Source organism: Octopus sinensis, linkage group LG20 (assembly GCF_006345805.1).
Source record: "Octopus sinensis linkage group LG20, ASM634580v1, whole genome shotgun sequence".
Taxonomy (NCBI): Eukaryota; Metazoa; Mollusca; class Cephalopoda; order Octopoda; family Octopodidae; genus Octopus; species Octopus sinensis.
In genome coordinates this window covers 15,443,420-15,466,986 of record NC_043016.1, presented here as the reverse complement: position 1 = coordinate 15,466,986, position 23,567 = coordinate 15,443,420, and the positions used below count along the sequence as shown (strand labels likewise).

Below are 23,567 nucleotides of genomic sequence, written 5' to 3'. Positions count from 1 at the left end.
CCTTGTGCCTAGAATAGAAAAGAATATCAATATGAAGTAAAAATTATGACAATAAAAATGGTGTAATTTTTCTTTCAGAGAATTATGAAAAGTTAAATCCCAGAGACTTTTATCCTGGTTGGAGTCTGCTGAATACAAAGAAGGTTGGTTAGTTTCTTTATTAGAAATATTTTACAAATGCATTATTATTCTACTGTTCAATGTCTTGGTCTCAGGGCTATTTTAAATGCCTAAAATTCTTTAATTTTGTTAATGTTTTTTATCGTATCAAAGCATCCTGAAATTGTGTCTATGGCTGGATGCCTTTCTTAACACCAACTACTCTGTGGAGTGGTTGACATTAGGAAGGGCATCCAGCCATAGAAACCATGCCAAAATAGACAACTGGAGCTTGGTGCAGCTCTTTGGCCTTACCAGTTTCTGTCAAGCCATCCAACCCATGCCAGCATGGAAAATGGATGTTAAATGATGATGATGATGATGACAATGATGATGGTAGCAGTGGTGGCGATGATGATGGTGTCGATGATTGAAAACAACAATGAAGGTGACGATATGTATTTTCGAACAGATTAAATGAATCAGAGTAGATTTTTGTCATAATCCCAAGTGTTGATTAAGTAAGTTTGTTATACATGAAGGATGCTTAGCAGTGGCTTTACCATGGTTACAGAGTGGTGTTGAAACCAGTCTCTCTCTCTCTCTCTCTCTCTCTCTCTCTCTCACACACACACACACATATGCAAACACATCAGAAATTCCATATGTGGAGGTAAAATCTTGTATTGAAAGTATTAGTAAAAGCAGAATTTTTAATTGGAAAGAAAATTAGATCCTGATACCATTAAACGAATGCCTGTTCTCTATATATATATAAAGAAAAGTGAATGGAAATTCAGTATATTGTGCTTAATGTAAATACTGGACACAAGTGGTATAGATAGATTAGAGGCAGACTAATAGGAAATATAGCTTTCATGTGTAGCAAGTGCACAGGGGCATTAAGCATGAAGAGATCTTGGGAAAAAGATCTTCTTCAGAACTAAGATGGCTCCTTATAAGTAATGGATGGTTTCTGTTACTCAGTTGACCCAAAACAGTGGGGTGTCTGCTCCGAAGATGTAGTTGGCAGAGTAAGAACATGCTGGAGAATGTTGAAGGAGCTATTAACTTTGCTAGCAACAAAGAGATTTTTCTACAAATTGAAGGACAGCCTGTAAGATATTTGTGTGCAAAGTGTGGTTCTGCATTGTTGTGCAATGCGAGCGTTGACTGCAGACGTGTAGTGAAAACTAGAAAGAAATGAAGTGAGTTTACTTTGTTTGATGTGTAATGTTTGTGTGCACGAATGGCAGAATACAAATGTGTTGTATGGGTATGGGCTTTCGATGTGTACGGATGGCAACAGCTGCATAAACAAAAGGGCTGAGTGCTCAAAGGGGATGATGTCTGTTGGAGAGGTAAACCTAGTAAGATATGGATGAAGTGAAGAAAATTGATTTCAAGATGTTTGTTGAACTTCACAAAAGAGAAGACAAGTATCTGCAACAATTGTCTTGGACAAAACACACTCTCTTGAGTAAGCATAATCAAAAGAACAGTAAAAAGGAGAATGTTGATGGCTGGGGTGCTCTTGCTGTATCTATCCTCCATCTTTACGCTTCTCTTTCACTCTCCTCTCTCCACAGCCTCCACACCCAGGACGCTTTTGCTGCATTCATCCTCTGCTTTTCCACCACTATTGATGGCACCCTTCAGTATCTTTTTCTCTGCCACCTTCACACCCTCTCAGCTCTCTCTCTTTCCTACTAACCGACAATCCCTTTTGACATTTCCTTTCTTTAAGGATTCTGTCTGAATCCTTGTTCTCTGCCATCTCTATCTCACTATGTTAACTTCTCACAGACTTATAATCGGATATAGCAGTGGATTCCTCCTACACAATTCATCTCACCGCTCTCACTACTCAGTCCCTCTCATTCTCATTAACTCCTGACCCAAATCCCTTCCCTTTTTGTCTGTCCCTTTCACTCTTCCTCTCCCAACAGTGTCTACTCTGTTACTTTCCATTACAACTCTTTCGTTTTAATCTTTTTCTTTTGTCATTATTCATCCTCTCTTGTCATATAATTAAAAAAAATCATCAAAATTCATCTCTCATGTATTAACTATTTTTTGTGGGGGACTTTAGGGTTTTTATAGATTTGCAAGATGCAAAGTGACCTCACTAGTGCTGGTGCCAAACTTCTACTCTGCTGTAACAAACACTCTTGCCTGTCTTTCTCAGATGTAGGACTAACAATAAACTCATTTAAATGCTGCCTTACTCAACACATGCACTCATTCAATAACCAAAATATAAAAACTATGACATTGTTATCTAAATACATATAGTCTCTGAAATATTCCAACATTTGAAGGAAAATACTTTCAAAGACCAAACTTCACCAAAACAACAATAAACTATGCCACTTATGCATAGATTAATCCTACTAATTGTTACTCTTTAAAATATTAAATAAATATTAAATAAATAATAGTCTCTTGCAAACATTGGACATATAGAACCCAACTACATTGTAAACCCACTAACTTTTCCATTAGATAATTTCCTTTACTTTTAAAACCCATTGTGCATATATACCTAACTCTGTTCACACATACAGTTATGGATTTATATTCGCTTAGATATGTATGATTTTATTCTGTATATGTTTCCACTATCAGTTACCAGGTTTTATGTTGGTACACTCACACACCCAGTTGCCTGTTATCCCAGTGTACTGTTTTCAATTACAAGTAGATATATGGTTACTGTTTTACTAGTTACTATATTTATGTCCTTATGTGCTTATAAATATATATTTGTTTAGGTGTATATATGTGTGTATACATCAATATATGTGTGTGTGTATTTATACATACACACATCATATATTCTGCCCTCAGGTGAAAACTTTGTGGTATCAATCACCACTAGGGACCTCAAAGTAGCATTAACAACAACTTAAGCTAGAATGTCCACAAAACCACCAAGGTCATCATGGCCTGCAGGGCATGCTCCTGGATTCTCAGGACTTGCTTCTGATTCTAGAAACATTCCTATAATTATGCTTCTCGTCTCTGTTCATCCCCAACTTGAATATGGTTGTCTGTCGTGGTCTCCCTACATGAAGGAAATATAAAAATTGAAGCAACCCAGAAATCAGTCTCAAAAAGAATAATAAATACCATGACAGTTCTTGATTATTTGAATTGGCTCAAGAAACTTGAACTTTGTTCCACATCATACCAAACCTTGGGTAAATTTTGAAGTTGATGCCAGCACCATTTGGGCTGTGCTGTTGGAATATCTTCCCCATCATACAAATGATACAACATCTGTATGATGAGAAGTGCTATGCCATTTGTATGATAGGGAAAATATTCCAAGAGCACTGCCCAAATAGTGTTGGCATTAACCTTAGAATTTTCCCTAGGCTTGGTCCCCATGCCATTCATCCTCCACAAAAATCATGCCCATGTTACATCACAACACTAAGACAGAATTATTTCTTTTCAATTGGCCCTGCTCTCTTTAACTTCATAGCCAAGACACACAAGAAGAGAAAAAGATCTCATAACTTTCAAACAAGTCCTGGATGAATATCTCCAACAAATATCTCCAGATGAACCACCCGGATATATCTCTGCAAACAATAACTCTTTACTTGAATGTGTTACAGTGACCAAAGAATAATTGTAATATGAAACATCATTAAGTGTCTTTTCCAGATGGTCCTATTAAGTTAGTCATGGCCTAGGCCAGCTCTGGCTGAAACTTATCTGAGTATATATATATGTGCATGTGTGTGTTTGTGTGTGCACACATGTGCACATTCATCATCATCATCGTCATCATCGTCATCATTTTAATGTCCATTTTTCTATGCTTGCATAGGTCAGATGGAATTTGTTGAGGCAGACTTTTCTATGGCTGGATGCCTTTCCTGCCACCAACCTTCACTTGTTTCCCTATGGTCAGACATGTTTTTGCACAACATTGGAGATGAATGACACAGCTTGTATGCATGGCATTGACACTCACTATTATCACACAGTGACCAGACAAGAGACACACACATACACATGCGCACACACACACATATACACCACAAGCTTCTTTCAGTTTCTATCTACCAAATCCACTCAGAAGAGATTTCTGTAGAAGACACTTGTACTCAGTGCTATGGAGTAGGATTGACCCCAGAATGACATAGTTAGGAAGCAAATGCCTTAGCCACACTTGCTTGTTCATTTCTTTATACAATGTTTTGTGTCTAAATGTATATGGCAATGTATGTTTGTCGACCCTGCATACACCATAGGTTTGAGTGTGTGAATAAGTGCATATCTGTGTGTTTGTGTATTTGTATATGTGTGTCAGTATGTGTGTGAATGTTTAGATTCAGAAAAGTTGGATGCTTAACTTTTCCAATCAATCAAAAGTATAGAGTGAAATGTGGTGATTGACAGAGGGAACACAATGTTAATACAGTAGAACCTCACAGTACGTGTGCTCCATTGTACGAGTAATTTGCTGTCTGAGACAAGACTTGTGCAAATTTTTACCTTGAATTACAAGCAGAGATCTGCAGTACAAGAACACAAATCATCCCCTCTTTAAGGTAATTCAGTTAATAAAACCAGTTGACATATTTCTTTTGCATTCTCTTTTTTATAATTGTCATTTTGTTTCTAACTACACCATTTCTGTTTTAAAACCCATAAAAAACCATTTTTGAGTGTTCTTTTTTTGTGAGCTGGAATGAATTAATTATATTTTAGTTAGTTTCAGTGGCAAAAATTCATTTGTGAAACAAATAAATTGTAAGACAAGCTCAGTCATGGAACAAATTAAACTCATACTTCGAGCTAACACTGTATTTGGTTCATATTTTTTTTTACTAGAAAATATCTTTTCAGGACAATGTTTTTCATGTGGTTGTCAGTTATGTATTGTGTGTGTGTATTTATATATCTAAATCTATTAGTCTGTTTGTCTACCTATCTATCTATCTGTCTGTCTCTCTATACCTACCCACCCATTCATTCATTCATCAATTCACTTTTCTATTGTGGCACTTGTTGGACCGGTGCTCAACTCAAAGTAGACTTAATACCCCTTACCCTTTTACAATTCTGTCATTATAAGTTTCATTGTTTAGAAAATATGCTATTTCCTGCACCTGTTCAGTTAAGTTTAGTTTCACAAGCATAGATTCTCTCCTCTACTACACACTACACTCCGACTCTCGCCCTAACCCTAATCTACCACTCCTGCTAACACACCTTCCCCTTGAAGAAAGGTGTAGGAGGGCATGCTTGATACCTTTGATGCCTTCCTCCCTGGGTCTTTCACTATGTTCTCTTCTTTTCATTTTGGATGAGTTGCTTTTCTCTAAAACCGCAGCGTATTTAGAGATGGCAGAATTTTCTTTTATATGATCACTTTAACAGGTATTATTTCGTTATATATTGACTCTGTTTCAAGTCATATTAAACATGAACTCATTCATGTTTGTGAGAAGGAAAGACAGCTCTTGTCTATTTTCTGTTGGTTCTTGACCCTTTGCCATTCAGATTACCATTTCGAATGTAATGCTTTTTGAATTCATCCTATATTATCTCATAGCTTTGAAATTTCGATGATGTGATTACTTATTTTTAGGATAACATTGTTGGGTAGGTGTGAAAGGCTCGATCAGGCCAGTTTAAATAATAAAACAAGTAGAACATTTTGGTCGGATATGGTCAGTTTAAATGCTAAAAGGTTAAAGTCACCATTCTCCCTCTGTCATGTGTAACTTTCCCCAACACCTCATCTAAAGTCTTTACCATTATTTCTTTCAGTGGTTCAGGCTTTTTCACCTTTTGGGATACATGGCAACCTCACTAGTGTTGGTGGCATGAAAAACAGAATCCCAATATATGTACTTTATGAAGTGGTTGGGGGGGGGGGGTCATTGAACTAAGACATTGCAGAATTTGAGAAAACTAACTCTGACTCTCACTCCTATTCACTGTGCCATAACTTGTGTAACAAGTGCAGTATTTGACCCATCCATATTGTCCCCTCTGTATGTAGCCCCTTGTGGGCAGTAAAGGAATAAGAATCATTAGCACACATTGGGCAAAATGCTTAGCAGCATTTCCTCTGTCCTTACATTCTGTGTTCAAATTCCACCGTGGTTGACTTTACTTTCATCCTTTTGGGGTTGATAAATTAAGTACCAGTTGCGTACTGGGGTTGATCTAATCGACTGGCTCCTTCCCCCAAAATTTCAGGTCTTGTGCTGCCATCTGTTGGCATGTTACAAAACTAGTTCGGGATGTTTTTGATACAGGTATGTATACATAAAATAAAATAAGAACATAAATGGATTTTAAGCCTATGTTGATCTATGATCTATAACTTGCATTGGATCATGAACCTATGTGTGAATACATACACAAATGTGTGTGTATTCATATATATATATATATATCATCTTCATCATTTAATGTCCATTGTCCATGCTGCCATGGGTTGGATGGTTTAATCTGGCTGGCATGCTGGAAGTCTGCACTAGACTCCAGTCTGATTTGGCATAGTTTTCTATGGCTGGATGCCCTTCCTAACACCAACCACTTCGAGAGTGTAGTGGATGCTTTTATGTTCCACTGGCACAGATGCCATTTGCATGACACCAAGTTGTTTTTATGTGTCATCACCATGGGTGCCAATTTGCATGACGCCAGTATCTGCCATGACTATGATTTTGCTCAGCTTGATGAGTCTTCTTCTGAAGCACGACATAATGCCTAAGGTCTTGGTTATTACTTCCATGAGGCCCAATACTCGAAAGGAACTCAGCCACTTTGCCTCCATGAGGCCCAACTCTTGAAAGGTGAACTTTATGTGCCACCAGAATGGGTGAACTTGGCTTGATGGGTCCTCTCAAGCACAGCACTTAGCCATAGGTCTCAGTCACTAATCATTGCTCTGTAAAGCTCAAAGTTCGAAGATCATGTTTCACCACTTCATCCCATGTCTTCCTGGCTCTACTTCGACCACAGGTTCCCTCCTCAGAGATCGGCACTTCTTTACACAGCTGTCCTCATCCATATGCATCCCATCACCATACCAGTACAGTTGTCTCTGTTGCACACCACATCTGATACTTCTTATACCTGACTTTTCTCTCAAGATGCTTACACTCTGTCGAACATGCACACTGACATTGCACATTCAGCGCAGCATACTGACTTCATTTCTTTCAAGCTTACGCATGTCCTCGGCTGTCACAGCCCATGTTTCACTGCCAGGCAGCATAGCTGTTAGCACAAAGGCATCATACAGTCTACCTTTAACTCTGAGAGAGAGGGCTTTGTTGCCAGCAGGGGTAGGAGCCCTCTGGACTTTGCCCAGCCTAATCTTATTCTAACAGCTGTGCTCTTGGGCATCTACCTCTGCTACTAACTTGGTCAGCTAGACAATGGAAGCTATCTACTATCTCTAGCTTAACTCTCTGGTAGTTGACGGAGTCTATTTTCAGCGTTTATTGTACCTGTGCATCTTCCACATACAAAAGCTAGAAATTAGAATATTTGGGGAAAGTTTTTATATATTTATTAACACAGGAGCTTGAATGTTTTAAATGAAATATATATTTTAAAAAGGAAATATGGAAACTTATATTTATAAATATTTATATTTATAAATAAGATGTATTTTCAGTAATGTATGCAGTCTAATTAATAAGTATTTGTGCTATTGCCATAGTAATGAAGCTAAAGCGTACAGAGTGAAGCCACTTGATACAGATTGACCTTGAACTCTAGCTCACTTCCACGGTTTATAGCAGTGCTTGGAAGGAAGGTGTGTAGTGTGTGATCGTAATGACAGAGGAAGTTGTTATGGTGATACTTACTGAGAGGCCTACGCAGAGTTGCAGAAAGTGTATGGAGAGGAGTGCTTGAGTTGCACACAAGTGTATGAAGGGTTCAAATGTTTCTTAGATGGCTGAAGAAATGTCAATATTGATGAACGTTTTGGGAGACCTGCAACCAGAAGAACTGAGAAAAACATTGCAGATGTACATGCAGCTGTGAGAGGAAATCATAGAATCACCATCTGTGAGTTATCAGAGGATGTGCAGATTAGTTACGGTTCAGTTCAGTCCACTATCACTGAAGATTTGGGTATGAGACATATGTCTACTAAGTTTGTGCCAAAACTGCTTTCAACTGACCAAAAAGACACATGGGTTTCAGTTGCACAAGATCTTGATTGTGTCGAAAATAATGAAAACTTATTGAAAACTTTGCATAGGCCTCTGAGCAGGTATTGCCAAGTTTTCTGTTATTATCAATGTGACAATCACATGCTACACACCTCCCTTCCAGGCACTGCTGTAAATAGGGGAAGTGAGCTAGAACGTTAAAACTTAGTGTGCGTGCACAACAGAACTCAAGGTCAATCTGTGCCAAGTGGCTTAACTCTGTGTGCTTTAGCTTCATTACTATGGCAAAAGTCCGGATACTTATTGATCAGGCCACGTAGGAATGAGAATAAATTTGCTTGCGCTTATACAAAGAAATATATTATAGAGGAATATATTTTATATATATATATATATATATATATATATATGCATACCTTTCCTTCATTGGACACTAAACTCTGCTTGCGAAGACCTATTGAGGCAAGTGAAATTGAAATCAAATTTGATGACTGGCATCCATGCTAGTGGAGCGCTAAGAGCACCATGATTGTTGCCAGAGTGGCTAACTGGCTTCCGTGCCGGTGGCACGTAAAAAGCACCATCAAACATGATCATTACCAGCATTGCTTTACTGGCACGTGAAAAAATGTTCGAGCGAGGTTGTTGCCTGTACTGCCTGACTGGCCCTCGTACCGGTGGCACGTAAAAGCACCCACTACACACTCACAGTGGTTGGCGTTAGGAAGCGCATCCAGCTGTAGAAACTCTGCCCGATCAAGATTGGAGCCTGGTGCAACCATCTGGTTCGCCATACTTCAGTCAAATTGTCCAAACCATGCTAGCATGGAAAGCAGACGTTAAACAATGATGATGATGATGATGATGATGATATATATGTATATGTTTAAGAAAATAAGAAAATAGAGAGATAATGAAATTAATAATTATTTATTAATTATAAAATCGGATATTATAATTAATAAATAGTTATTAATTTAATTATCTCCGTATTTTCTAATTTTCTTAAAAATATATAACCCTGGTTTATCCAGTTACCTTACAGTTGAATACTAATTGTAGTATTCAATAATTCTTGTAATAGGTAATAAACCAGTATATTCATTGGAATTTATTATCCCTTAATGAGGTTTGTAACCTTTATTTGAAATTTTCTGCTGCTTTTAAATAAATTATGTATATATATATATATATATATATATATATATATATATATATATATTATATATATATATATTGTATATGTAGGTATGTAGAGTTATGTGTGTATGTATGTATGTATATATACATATGTGTAAATAGGTATATATGTGTATGTTTATATGTATGTATCCGTCTGTATAATGGGTAACTGCACGTATATGTATAAACATATGTATACATTTATGCATGTATGTACTTTTGTGTATATATAGATGCGCGTGTGTGTGTGTGTATGTGTACGCATATATATATATGTGTGTATGTGTATATATGTATGAATGTATATGTGTATGTATATGTATATGTATATATATGTATATATATATATATATGTATGTATGTGTATGTATGTGTATGTGTATATGTGTATATATATTTATTAGTGTATATGTATGGACTAGTCTTCTGTGGGTGTATTGAGGTATGTATGTGTATGCGTGTAGATATGAATCAGTAGGAACGTGTACGTATGTGAATATACGTGAATGTATGTAGATGTATGTATGTATGAATATAACACGTGCGTGTGTGTATGGGTATGAGTGTACGTGTGAGTGTGTGGGCGTGAGTGAGTGTTTGCGTTTGTAGCAGTGAGTAGATAGATAAATGGACTCTTTAGAGAGACCATCCCTTGAGACCGGCTGACCGAGGTCAAGATAAAAATAAAGATATAAACAAAAGTAATAATAAAATTAAAATAAGGAAATAAAAATGTGTGTGCATGTATATGCATGTGTATATGTGTGTATGTATATATATGTGCGAGTGTGTATACATATATGTATATATATGTATGTATATGTGTATTTGTGTGTATGTACATAGGTATGTGTGTATATATATGTAATATATGTATATATATATGTATATGTATGTATATATATATATATGTGTATGTATATGTGTGTATGTATGTATATATATAGATATATGTGAATATGTGGGTGTATATATATATATATATATATATATATATATATATATATATATATCGAACTCCCTTGTTGATCAAGTGCCACGTATCAGAGGTGGATTCACAAACTAGTGTAGCTCATTCAGCGGTGGTGCCCCAGCATGGCCGCGCCTTCGGGCTAAAACATTTTTTTAAAGGATTTTATATATATGTAGATGTACAAGTGAGTCTCCTTACTTACCTAAAACTCTATTTTTCTATTTATTCTTTTATTCTTTTATTTATTCTTTTATCTACTTTACCACCGATTCCTTTGACCACTCCCCTAATAATGATAGTTTTGCGCCATGCCTACCCCCAAAAAAGTCTCCCACCACCACCCATTTAAACCTGCCTAAATGTATAAATGCCAAAACAACTCTTGTCTACTAGCTTCCTGATGATTTCTTTTGAATGAAACAGTTCTAGTCCTGTAGAAGCTCCTTCTATATAATAAATTAATTTACTCTGCTATGTATTGAGTACCTTATTTACTGTGGTTAACCCCAACTCAACCTGGGACCTACATATATATATATATATATATATATATATATATATATATATATATATATATATGTATATATATATATATATGTATATATATATATATATGTATATATATATATGTATATATATATATGTATATATATATATCATCATCATCATTTAGCGTCCGTTTTCCATGCTAGCATGGGTTGGACGGTTCAACTGGGGTCTGGGGAGCCCGAAGGCTGCACCAGGCCAGTCAGATCTGGCAGTGTTTCTACAGCTGGATGCCCTTCCTAACGCCAACCACTCCGAGAGTGTAGTGGGTGATTTTATGTGCCACCGACACAGGTGCCAGACGAGGCTGGCGAACGGCCACGCTCGGATGGTGTTTTTATGTGCCACCGACACAGGTGTCAGACGAGGCTATATATATATGTATATATTATATGTATATATATATATGTATATATTATATGTATATATATATATGTATATATGTATATATATATATAATGTATATATATATATGTATATATATATATATGTATATATATATATATGTATATATATATATGTATATATATATATGTATATATATATGTATATATATATGTATATGTATATATATATATATATATGTATATATATATTATATATGTATATATATTATATGTATATATATATATATATATAGATATATATATATATCATCATCATCATCATCATCATCATTTAGCGTCCGTTTTCCATGCTAGCATGGGTTGGACGGTTCTACTGGGGTCTGTGAAGCCAGAAGGCTTCATCAGGCCCAGTCAAATCTGGCAGTGTTTCTACGGCTGGATGCTCTTCCTGACGCCAACCACTCCGTGAGTGTAGTGGGTGCTTTTTACGTGCCACCCGCACAAATATGTATATTTGTATATATGGTAGACAAGGCCGTTAGATTAAAGAAACAGGGGTAGCAGGGAACTGTACCAGGTAGCCAAAAGGGAGGCTGGGCGGCAGGTATACATAGCCAAGAGCGAAGCAGAAAAGAAGTTTGCCAATGTCCAGCGACGTGAGGACCAAAGAACTGAGGTATTTCAGATTGCAAGACAGTGTGTGAGAGAAAATTGTGATGTCATACGAGAGAAATGTGTCCGCATGGCTGATGGTGCACTTGCTTTTAATGTTTCTGAAAAGAAAGAGGTTTGGAGAAGCCATTATGGAAGACTGCTGAATGTGGAAAATGAATGGGAGGAGGAGAGCCTGCCAAATGTTGACCCAGTAGAAGGACCAGCTATCTGAATAGACAGCTCCCTTGTAGTTAAGGCAATTAAGGGTATGAAGCCAAGAAAAGCCCCCGGCCCATCAGCAATCACTGCTGAGATGCGTAAAACATCTGGTGGTGTGGGCTACGGCCTAGTCACCTGCATTGTAAAAGTAGTTCATGATGGAGTCATACCCAGTGACTGGCGTAGCAGCACCATAGTCAACTGCTACAAGGGTAAAGGTGATGCTCTAGATAGAAATAACTACAGGGGTATCAAACTGCTGGATCAGGTAATGAATGTCACGGAGAGGTTCATAGCCCAACTAATTAGGGAGAGAGTTAGACTAGATGAGATGCAATTTGGTTTTTTGCTTGGCAGAAGCACCACTGATGCTATATTCATGGTTCGACAACTGCAGGAGAAATACCTAGCCAAAGATAAACCCCTATACTTAGCTTTTGTGGACTTGAAGTAAGCCTTTGACTGGGTCCCCCGATCCCTTATCTCATGGGCAATGCAGAAACTGGAGATTTACGAAGGTTAATAAGGGCTGTACAGGCCCTTAACAGAGAGGCTGTTAGTAAGGTTAGGATAGGCAATGAGTACAGTGACGAATTCCAGGTAGAAGCTGGCGTCCACCAAGGCTCAGCCCTCAACCCCTTCTATTCATCATAGTCCTCCAGGCAATAACAGAGGAATTTAAGACAGGTTGTCCCTGGGAGCGTCTCTATGCTGATGACCTAGCCCTCGTAGCAGAATTGCTAACGGAACTAGAGAAGAAATTTTGGGTGTGGAAGCTAGGTTTAGAATCAAAAGGCCTTAGAGTCAATGTAGCAAAGACCAAAGTTCTAGTAAGTAGGAAGGCAAACTCACCACACACCCCCTCAAGTAGGTGGCCCTGCTCGATCTGAAGAAAAGGTGTAGGTAGAAACTCCATAAGATGTACCCATTGTAAGCTATGGACACATAAGAGGTGCAGCAATATCAAAGGAAAATTAACTGAGAGGTGCAGGAGTGGCTGTGTGATAAGTAGCTTGCTAACCAACCACATGGTTCCGGGTTCAGTCCCACTGCGTGGCATCTTGGGCAAGTGTCTTCTGCTATAGCCCCGGGCTGACCAATGCCTTGTGAGTGGATTTGGTAGACGGAAACTGAAAGAAGCCCGTCGTATATATGTATATATATGTATATGTATGTGTGTGTTTGTGTGTCTGTGTTTGTTCCCCTAGCATTGCTTGACAACCGATGCTGGTGTGTTTATGTCCTCGTCACTTAGCGGTTCGGCAAAAGAGACCGATAGAATAAGTACTGGGCTTACAAAGAATATGTCCTGGGGTCGATTTGCTCGACTAAAGGCGGTGCTTCAGCATGGCCGCAGTCAAATGACTGAAACAAGTAAAAGAGGGAGAGAGAGAGAGATGATAGCTTTTGTGTGCGGCAGATGCACAGGGGCAATAGACATTACTGATACTCAAAAAACAGATTCAATTACACTCCTTGGGGAGTTGATAGTTTCTGCTACCTAGGTGACCAAGTCAGTAGCAGGGGCGGATGCTCAGAGAGTGTTACCACTAGAATAAAAATAGCCTGGGCAAAGTTTAGGAAGCTTCTTCCCCTACTGGCGACAAAGGGTCTCTCGCTCAGAGTGAAAGGTAGATTGTATGACACGTGTGTGAACTGCCATGCTTCATGGCAGTGAAACATGGGCTGTGACTGTGGAGGACATGTGTAGGCTTGAAAGAAATGAAGCAAGCATGATCTGCTGGATGTGTAATGTCAGCGTCCATGCACGACAGAGTGTAAGCACCCTGAGAGAAATGCTAGACATAAAAATTGGATGCAATGTGCAGGAGAGACGATTGCATTGGTATGGTCATGTACTAAGGATGGACGAGGAGAGATGTGTGAAGAAGTGCCACTCCCAAACTGTTGAAGGAATCCGGAGTAGAGGTAGACCCAGGAAGACATGGGACGAGGTGGTCAAGCATGACCTTCGTACTTTGAGTCTCACAGAGGCAATGATTAAAGTCCGAGACCTCTGAAGATATGCTGTGACTTCAAAGACCTGACAAAGGAAGTGAGTCCATGGCTCGCAGGATGGCCTGCTGTGCCAACCTTGGATCATTGATTTAATTGCTTTGTTTCCTCCTGCTTTCACATACTTTCAAACATATGTCTCAATATAGAAGAACTTTATGCTTAACAAGTCTTTTATTTCTTTTAGGACATATCAGAAAATGAATGGAATTTATGGAACAAATGGTTTGAAAAAATTACTCCTTTTCTTCTTGGACACATTCTTATTGGGAAATTGGTTGAATTCAAATGCTTCAGTGTTAGTATTCTTCTCTCTTGTATTTTATAAATATGTGAGATATGTAGTTGAAATTTACAGAAAAACAACAGACAAAGACAGGTGTATGAGCAACAAGCAGGTGTAATGGTTTGACGCTCGGGAAAATGAAAAAGTCTGTGAGATATGTTAATCAGTTTAGATATGATGGTATAAGCATATGAAAAATATGATGCTCAAATAGGTTTCAAAGTACAAGCAGGTTTTAGAGTACCAGTAAATGGTTTAAGACCTACGAGAATTATTTTGTTATGAGTCTTAAGAATTTACACTTTATGTACTTTATTCTCCATTTTTAGTGGAAATACTGATCATTTCAGTAAATCTAACCCTTAATCTTAATATTGCTATAAGAAGAAGAAATATTGAATGTTTAGAGCATAGAGCTTCAGAAAATTTTCCTCAGATTCTGTTGTTATCTTACAGAAGACCCACAACTCTGATTTGCTCAAGTTGAAAATGTTTTACCTGCCTTTAACGACTTGGCTGCTGATCTTCCTCATTTCACACAAAACAGATCATTGCACTCAAAACAGGTCATTTGAGTACTTCTATAATAGCTAATCATGTACATACTGTCCTTTGGGTTTTTCTCACTTAGGTAACATGGCTAGATACACCCACCATTCTACTCATTCCTGTGAACCTAACCACAGTGATGGATCCTGTTTTATGTACTTTTTTAGTGTTTAGTGCTTAGTAGTACATCCAGCTGTAAAACTTTGTGTGACAAGAATTTATATGAATGTTTATTACACAAACCTCAGATCTTTACAAGTATACAAAAATACCTATAGAATTCTTTATCATTATCAACAAGTTTCTTTTTTCACTCTGGCAAATATTGAAAGCTTCTAAACAAGTGAAAAGTAACACATGCTGACAAAACTTTTTGAAGGGTTAGGGTTAAGTCAGACAGCGTTCTACTGGTCTCTACATTTTCTCTAAAAGTTGTATTTACTCTTTTACTTGTTTCAGTCATTTGACTGCGGCCATGCTGGAGCACCGCCTTTAGTCGAGCAAATCGACCCCGGAACTTATTCTTTGTAAGCCCAGTACTTATTCTATCGGTCTTTTTTGCCGAACCGCTAAGTGATGGGGACGTAAACACACTAGCATCGGTTGTCAAGCGATGTTGGGGACAAACACCGACACACAAACATACACACACACACACACACACACACACACATATATATATATATATATATATATATACGACAGGCTTCTTTCAGTTTCCGTCTACCAGATCCACTCACAAGCCATTGGTCGGCCCGAGGCTATAGCAGAAGACACTTGCCCAAGGTGCCACACAGTGGGACTGAGCCCAGAACCATGTGGTTGGTAAACAAGCTACTTACCACACAGCCACTCCGCTTAGTAATTTTATTTAAAAAAAAAAATGTGTAGATAGGCAAAAATATTGTTTTAGTGTAAAATAAAAAAATAAGGTTAGGATTCTTTCTAAACTCAAATTATGAACTGAGCACTTTCTAAAACTATATTTCTCCTATTCCATTTCAAACCATGCTACTGCTTACATATGCTATGGGCATGAAAACTTGAAAGTTAAATAGTTTTAGTTGACATAACAAATCAGTGCTTTACACACCTTAAAGAACTGCATACTATTTAATTCTTTGATCATTACACAACAAAACTAAAGACCTAGATGAAAGAGATTTGTTTGCAATTTATTTCAAGCAGACAGTCCTGTAGCTTATCAAATTACAAGTGAACATCAACTTATATTAGTAACATACTGAGAAGTTTTAATTCATACATTGTAATATAAAAATAGAATATTGCCAATCTGCCTGAAGTCTAGTTCTTTAACCCTTTTGTTACCAACCTGGTTGAAACCGCCTCTGGCTCTGAGTACAAATGTTTTGTTTTCATGAATTTTGAATTAAAATCTTCCACCAAACCTTAGTCACAATTTATGTTCCTAATACCAACTTAGTGATAACTAAGTGATTTTACTAAATTCTTTGTTATATTTAAAGTAATTGAAAGAAACATAAAGCATCTCAACAGAAATCTGGTAACAAAAGGGTTAATGTAAGACTTTCTGATAATAAAATGATCATATTTTAGATTAAAACCTTCCATCTTCAATTTGGATAAAAACTTTTCTGATTATGTTCCAAGCAACAGCTTTATTTGTACTAAGTAATGAATATGTTTGGTATTCTATTAAATACTTTTATATTCTTGGTTATCTTTGAGATTAATTGAAACTTGGAACTGTATATTTCCATGACATACGTAGTTTAACAAAGTAATTTGCTAAAAACTAATGGACAATTTTTAAGTTGGTTAATTCCAATAGAAATTTATGAGAGAGGAATTGCATTTCTTGTAGCTGTCTTTGTCATTTTTGAGTTCTGATGGTGGAATATTTTATTGAAAAGGCAAACTGTAATTTGCGTGATAAAGTTGTGCTTTTTAGGTCATAATTATGAAGGAAAATACTGTGAAATAATATTGTGAAAGGAAGAATAAGGTTTGAATTGTGGGTTTGCTGCACCATTGAAAAGTTGTAAATTGGTTAAAGGCACAAATGAGTGAGCCTGTAAGATATGAGGCAACCACCTGAAGTTGCTGGCCTCTATACTGTTACATGCAGCTGTCACTGCATTCAGTCCATGTCAAGAAACTATTTCTAATGTGTTTCTCTTCATCCATTCGTTGAAAATTGGAGGTGAAATGTAGTAACAATTCAAAATTCAGCTGCACTGTATATTTGATTAATGTATGTGTGTGTGTGTGAGAGAGAGAGAAGCTCTTCAAAAGTTTCCTTCCATCTCTCCAACTGCTCTTGTTTGCATGAGTGTTTCTATCCTTGATTTTGACTGCTTAGGATGTGACTCACTGATTTCCTGAATGCCTCTTAGTGCTGAAAGTCCCTTGTCAAGAATTCTTTCAGCTTTCTCTGGGCCACATCTTCTTCCACCTTTTCTACAAGACCTTCTACATAGTTTCTCTCATTCCACTTTGCACTCTCATTGACTATGGTTTACTTCATCTGTTTCTGTGCTTTGCTTGCTCTGATTTTGCAGTTGTTGAGTTTGAATTTCTTCTTTCTGTGGAAGTTGAGACTGTGTCACGTGACAACTTGCTGGGGCTGCCTGCTGGAGCCTAGCGGCAGGTATTTAAAGGGGAATTTGACAAGACAGTCATTCGCCCACTGACACTCATTGATGCTACATTGAAAAGGCTATGGAACAGAAGAAAGAAGAAGAAAGAAGACATGCACCCAACACCAGAGCTGAAGACACCTCCGAAAGGGAGTGGGGTCCTGCCATGTCAAAACAGTGAGGAGTAGGGGCTGAAACCGGACGTGGTTCCTCCTGATGATGTCTTGAGCTAAGTGGATCCTATAAAGGAGCTGTTGTGGTAGCAGACCACGAAACACGGTTGAAATTCCTCTTCTGTAGAATCTCTGTTCAGATTTAACCCTTGTGTTGTTTGGTTCTCTTCCCCAAAATCTCTTTACATGCATCATTCCATGTTGTTTTCATTTCCACCCATTTTACTGTAGTCAGGTGCATTTGTCCTAATTCCAGCCATCTCATCTCACAGAGACCTTTGACTGCAAGCTTGTATAGAGCTTCATCTCAACAGCTGAGTTGTTTATCTGGTTTCAAACATGATCCTGATGTTCCATATTTGCAGCCATACGGTTGTCCTTAGTGAGAGAAAGTTGTTTCCGTTTCCTGGTTTTCTCTGCATTGATGTCCTTACCATCAGCCTACTGAAATACCAACTCAATAACTTCCCAAGTTGTGTGTGAGTCAGGAGGGATTGGAGATCCTTGAATGCAAATGCTTCTAGACACAAAGAAGAAGATTATTTTCTGCTTCATGGTAACTCTTAACATTTAGGAAAGCTCAAATGTTTTTGGTTTCATGTAGTGCTTAAGTCTACATTGTAGAGTCTATACTTTTCTAAATCAAGCCTATTTGAAGAGTTGGGCTTTGTATTGAAAGCTAAAGAGATATCGATTTTATAATCTTCTGCTGTTCACAATGGTAAACTCTCTATGGTAACAATTTACAGCTGAGTAGAATGCATGTATGTTAGTGTTATTATCTTGGTTTATAGCCGAATTGTTCTTGTAGCCAAATCACTATCAGAATTAGAGAAGAAATTTCAGGTGTGGAAGCAAGGTCTAGAATCAAAGTGCTTTAGAGTTAATTTAGTGAAAACTAAAGTCTTAGTAAGTAAGGGAGCAGACAAATCACAAATCCCTTCAGGTAGATGGCTCTGCTCGATCTGTAGAAAAGGTATAGGTAGTAACTCCATCAGGTGTACCTGGTGCAAGCTATGGACACATAAGAGATGCAGCAATATCAGAGGAAGGTTAACAAGGAAAATAGTCTTTATGTGGGGAAGGTGTACAGATACAATCAATACCAAAAATATACTGAAAAGAGACTCCATCAAATGCCAGGTGTGAAAACTAGAAGTAGTTGATAGCTTCTGTTATCTAGGTGATCAACACAGCAGTGGAGGAGGATGCTCTAACAGTGTAGCTGCTAGAATCAGCATAAGCTGGGCAAAGTTCACAGAGCTTTTACCTCTGTAGGTAACAAAGGGCTTCTCCGTCAGAGTGAAAGGCAGATTGTATGATGCCTGTGCTGACAGCCATGCTACATAGCAGTGAAACATGGGCTGTGACCACCAAAGACATGTGAAGGCTTGCAAAATATGAAGCTGGTATGCTTTGCTGGATGTGCAATGCCAGTGTGCATGCATGACTGAGTGTAAGCATTTTGAGAGAAAAACTGGCCATAAGAGGAATCAGATGTGGTGTGCAAGAGAGAGACGACTGTGCTGGTATGGCCATGTGATGTGTATGGACGAGGACAGCAGTGTAAAGAAGTGCTGATATCTAAGTGTGGAGGGAACCTGTGGAAGGGGTAGATGCAGGAAGATTTGGGGTGAGGTAGTGAAGCATGATCTTCAAATGTTGGGCCTCACAGAGGCAATGACAAGTGACCAAGCCCTTTGGTCATACACCATGCTTGAGAAGACCCGTCAGACCAAGTGAAATCATAGTCATGGCTGATGCCAGTGTTGTGTAACTGGCACCTGTGCTGGTTGAATGTAAAAAGGACCCTTTGAACATTGGGCGATACGGTGTGCTTGAGAAGACCTGTCAAGTGAAATCATAGATGTTGCTGATGCCAGTTTTGCATGACTGGCACCTGTGCCTGTGACAAATAAAAAGCACCCTTCAAACTTTGGGCCTCATGGAGGCAATGACAAGTGGTTGAGGCCTTTGGCCATATGCCATGCTTTAGAAGACCTATCAGGCCAAATGAGATCACAGTTGTGGCTGATGCTAGTGTTTCATAACTAGCACTTTTGGAGTGGTTGGCATTAGGAAGGGCATCCAGCTGTAGAAACCATGTCAAATCAGATTGGGAACTGGTGCAGCTCCCCGGCTTACCAGTTTTCAGTCAAACTGTCCAACCCATACCAGCATTGAAAATGGACATTAAATGATGATGATGATGATATCAGTAGAAATTAATAAATATGAACCAGCTGCAATTAATTTCTCCCTATACTGTCACATAAATATTTTTCATCAGTTAATTTGTTTTCCTTGCTTGATTATGATTTTAAAAAAATTCTTTCTCTGCAATACTTTTATAGATCAATGATAGTATGAATATAAGATCCAGGTGGAGAAAGATGTGTATGGTGAGGCAGAAGGTAAAAAAAAAGTGAGTTATGAAAATGACATCAGAAGTGAATTCCATCTTGTAACAAAGGAAGTCACTCATCGTAGACAGCTGGCAGGCATTAACTTACCAGAGTGCTTGCTAGATGGCCATTAAGAAAGCAAAAGAATGGTTTCATGGATCACACAGTCTGCAAGTTATTTGACTTTTCATATTGTAATTGGGCTTTCTGATCCTTCACCAAGATGGTTTCTACTAAAATCTTCCAATCCTCCTCTTTGCCATTTCTCAATCACAATGATATTGAAAGCAGCATTTCTGCATATAAAGCCACTGCACCGATTGTCTGGTTTGCTTCTAACTTTCTACTATAGACATAAAACAAAACCCTTATCAAATTTTCCTTACTTCTACTTGCTTCAGCACCATGTACGCATAATCACCAAATACAAGATCTTCTTAGAACAATATCAAGGAATTGATCCTGATATTGTTCCTTCCATTACTCTCAAGTACTATGATCTAACTCTGGCTAGTAACTTCATAAAACATTTCTATTTTTCTCTCTTTGCAATGAAGTGTTCCAGACTATGAAAACCTGTTGCAATGTCTCATTTCAGTCCTACCGACAGCCAAACTATATTAACCAGTCAGAACCAACCAACTCTTTTACTCCCTTCAGTCCATTTCCTTCTTTGCTATTATAGCCATTATTATGGTTTCGTTAAAAATCTAAACAGTCTCAAAACCACTTTCTCTGCACATGAACAACATACAAAGTAGCTGCAAATGGTAAACCTCTCAATCTTTAGCAATTTCTTATGACTTCATATCAACTATATTCCAAAGAGAAGGAGCCATAAGACACTTCAGACTTGACCCTCAAGTACAACCTTCAGTTGTCATATCTGAGATATTATTAATGCAGAACTATCCAAGGAATGTTCAAAAGGAAGTTGATTAGCAAAAACACACCGACACCACTTCATTTAATGGTTCACAGCTGCACTATTTTTTTTGCAGCTTCTCCTTTCTACTCTACGTTGCTTATGCTCATCTAGCTGCAAACCAACCTACTTGATGTTCTGCTCACTCCTCTACACCATCCATCTTTAAACTATGTCTCCTTCCCCAAACATTGCATTAAGCACTTTACTCAATCTTGAATCTCTAGAACTGCAGCTTTTGTTGAATTTGTTTTCACTCACATTTTCCTAATGGTATTTGTATAGAAGAGTGCAAATTAATCATTAACTGTATCAGCTTCACCAGTCTAGAAAGCTCTGCTGATGTCATAAATACTTCTTCTTCATCTCACCTCTTAAAAAATAAAATATACAGGGGGTCCCAAAAATCATTGATGTGTTTCAATTTTTCATAACTTCCTTAACCTTACAAATAAATGCATGAAATTTTGAAACCATATAAAGGACATAATGGAAATTAATATGCACAAATCAAATTTTGCAACACCACTACATCACATACACACATGTGCTCTTTCCAAAACTTGCACCATAACATCCTCAAGAGTTTCAGACCCCACTTCTCTGATTTCTCTATTGATGTTCTTCAGTTGCACCAGGGTCTCTGGTTTCTTGACATAAACCCTCTCTTTAAGGAATCCATGATTGAGACCTCTTTTATGCCCAGCCATACAAAGTAGACATCAGACATGGTTCCAGCCAGATGGGGCAATTGCTCATACCACAAGAGAAACAATGCAGTTGTTATAGCAGTGCTTTGGAGAGAGAGAATAATCTCTTGCTATGGCAATGTCAACTGGCCTGAAAGAGGAGAGGGTCTATGTCAACAAACCGGAGACCCTGGTGCAACTGAAGGAGAAATCAGAGAAGTGGGGTCTGAAACTCTTGAGGGTGTTATGGTGCAAGTTATGGAAAGAGCACGGGCGTGTATGTGATGTAGTGGTGTTGCAAAATTTGACTTGTGCGTATTAATTTCCATTATGTCCTTTATATTGTATCAAAATTTCATGCATTTATTTGTAAAGTTAAGGAAGTTATTGAAAATAGTAATCCGTCAGTGACTTTTGGGACATCCTATATAATTACTGAACTGTTTGGTATCCAGTTCCTGTTATGGTTAACTGAGTTTTTTATGCATCTAGGTTAAATTGTAATAAATTTACAATTTATTACATCTTATTATGTTTCTTATTATGTTTCTTTTGAAATTTTACTTCCGAGGTTTGAAGGAAGGGACAATACACCTTTGGTCTTTGGAAGAAAAGTAAAGGAGAACAAAATTAGATTTTGAATTAGAAGCAACTTTAATAAGGCAAACATTTCTGATGTCAAATACTTATTGTATGTGTTTTGTTTATATACGATTATTAGCTGCGGGGTTATTTCATCCAGGGAAATGTCCCTTCAAGACATTGAATGTTTGAAAGCTCTGTGTACCTCAAACCAAGTAAAATGAACCTTTCTGGGGGTGAATGACGTCAGTGGACATTGATATTTAACTGTCAGTGGCTTTTTTCTTTCCACTTTAAAGGGAATTATCATTGCTTAATTTGTATTGTTGATTAGGATATGAATATGTGTTGGCAAATATAAATCATTGCAACTGAAATTTGATTGACTTTTCAGCACTGGAATAAAATAGAATTCTGAAACAGTATACTGTGTTTTGCAGTAAATATATGCCTCTTGTTTCATAACTCTGTATGTTGTTGTTGTTGTTGTTGTTTAAAACCTTGTTTGCCCTTATTTAGCAGATCTCTGATGAAAGCGTTCCAGAATAAATTTCAGACAATGTTTTGAAGATTATATTATCCAATATGGCTTTCTAAAAATTTTTTACCTTAGGAAGATGTAGTTTGATGAATATTTGTCTGCTATGTCTAGCAAATCAAGTAACTATATATGGTTTCCTTCACTAACTGGATCTTTATATGTTTATTTTAAAGTAGATGATCTTTGCTTCGTTTATACATTTTCTGCACTGGTTGTACCTATATAAAGTGCACTGGGTCTAAAATGAAGAATGCTATTAATTAGAGATATCTTTTCCTTAGGTGTTTTTCCTTTCAATGGGGTCTGCTTTTAGAGAAAGTATCTGCACATGTGCATGCACGTATATGCGTGTGTGTGTGTTTTGGTAGTCATACAAGGTGTTACAGATAGATAAGGTGTCACAGATAGACAAGCTGACAAGCTGGCAGAATTGCTAGCACGCTGGGCAAAATGCTTCACAGTATTTTGTCTGCCGCTATGTTCTGAGTTCAGATTCTGCCATGGTCAACTTTGCCTTTCATCCTTTCGGGGTCGATAAATTAAGTACCGGATTGATCTAATTGACTGGCCCTCTCCCCCGAAATTTCAGGCCTTG

General features: G+C 37.7%; 1 protein-coding gene across 1 annotated transcript in view; it reads left to right on the top strand.

Annotated features, from left to right (window-relative positions):
* LOC115222687 (protein-cysteine N-palmitoyltransferase HHAT-like protein) overlaps window positions 1-23,567 on the top strand; it is a 60,138-nt gene that overhangs the window by 7,698 nt on the left and 28,873 nt on the right. The window contains exons 3-4 of the mRNA XM_036511705.1: window positions 79-143; window positions 14,389-14,499. Of these exons, the coding sequence (XP_036367598.1) occupies window positions 79-143; window positions 14,389-14,499 (176 nt within the window). The remainder of the gene's footprint in view (window positions 1-78; window positions 144-14,388; window positions 14,500-23,567) is intronic.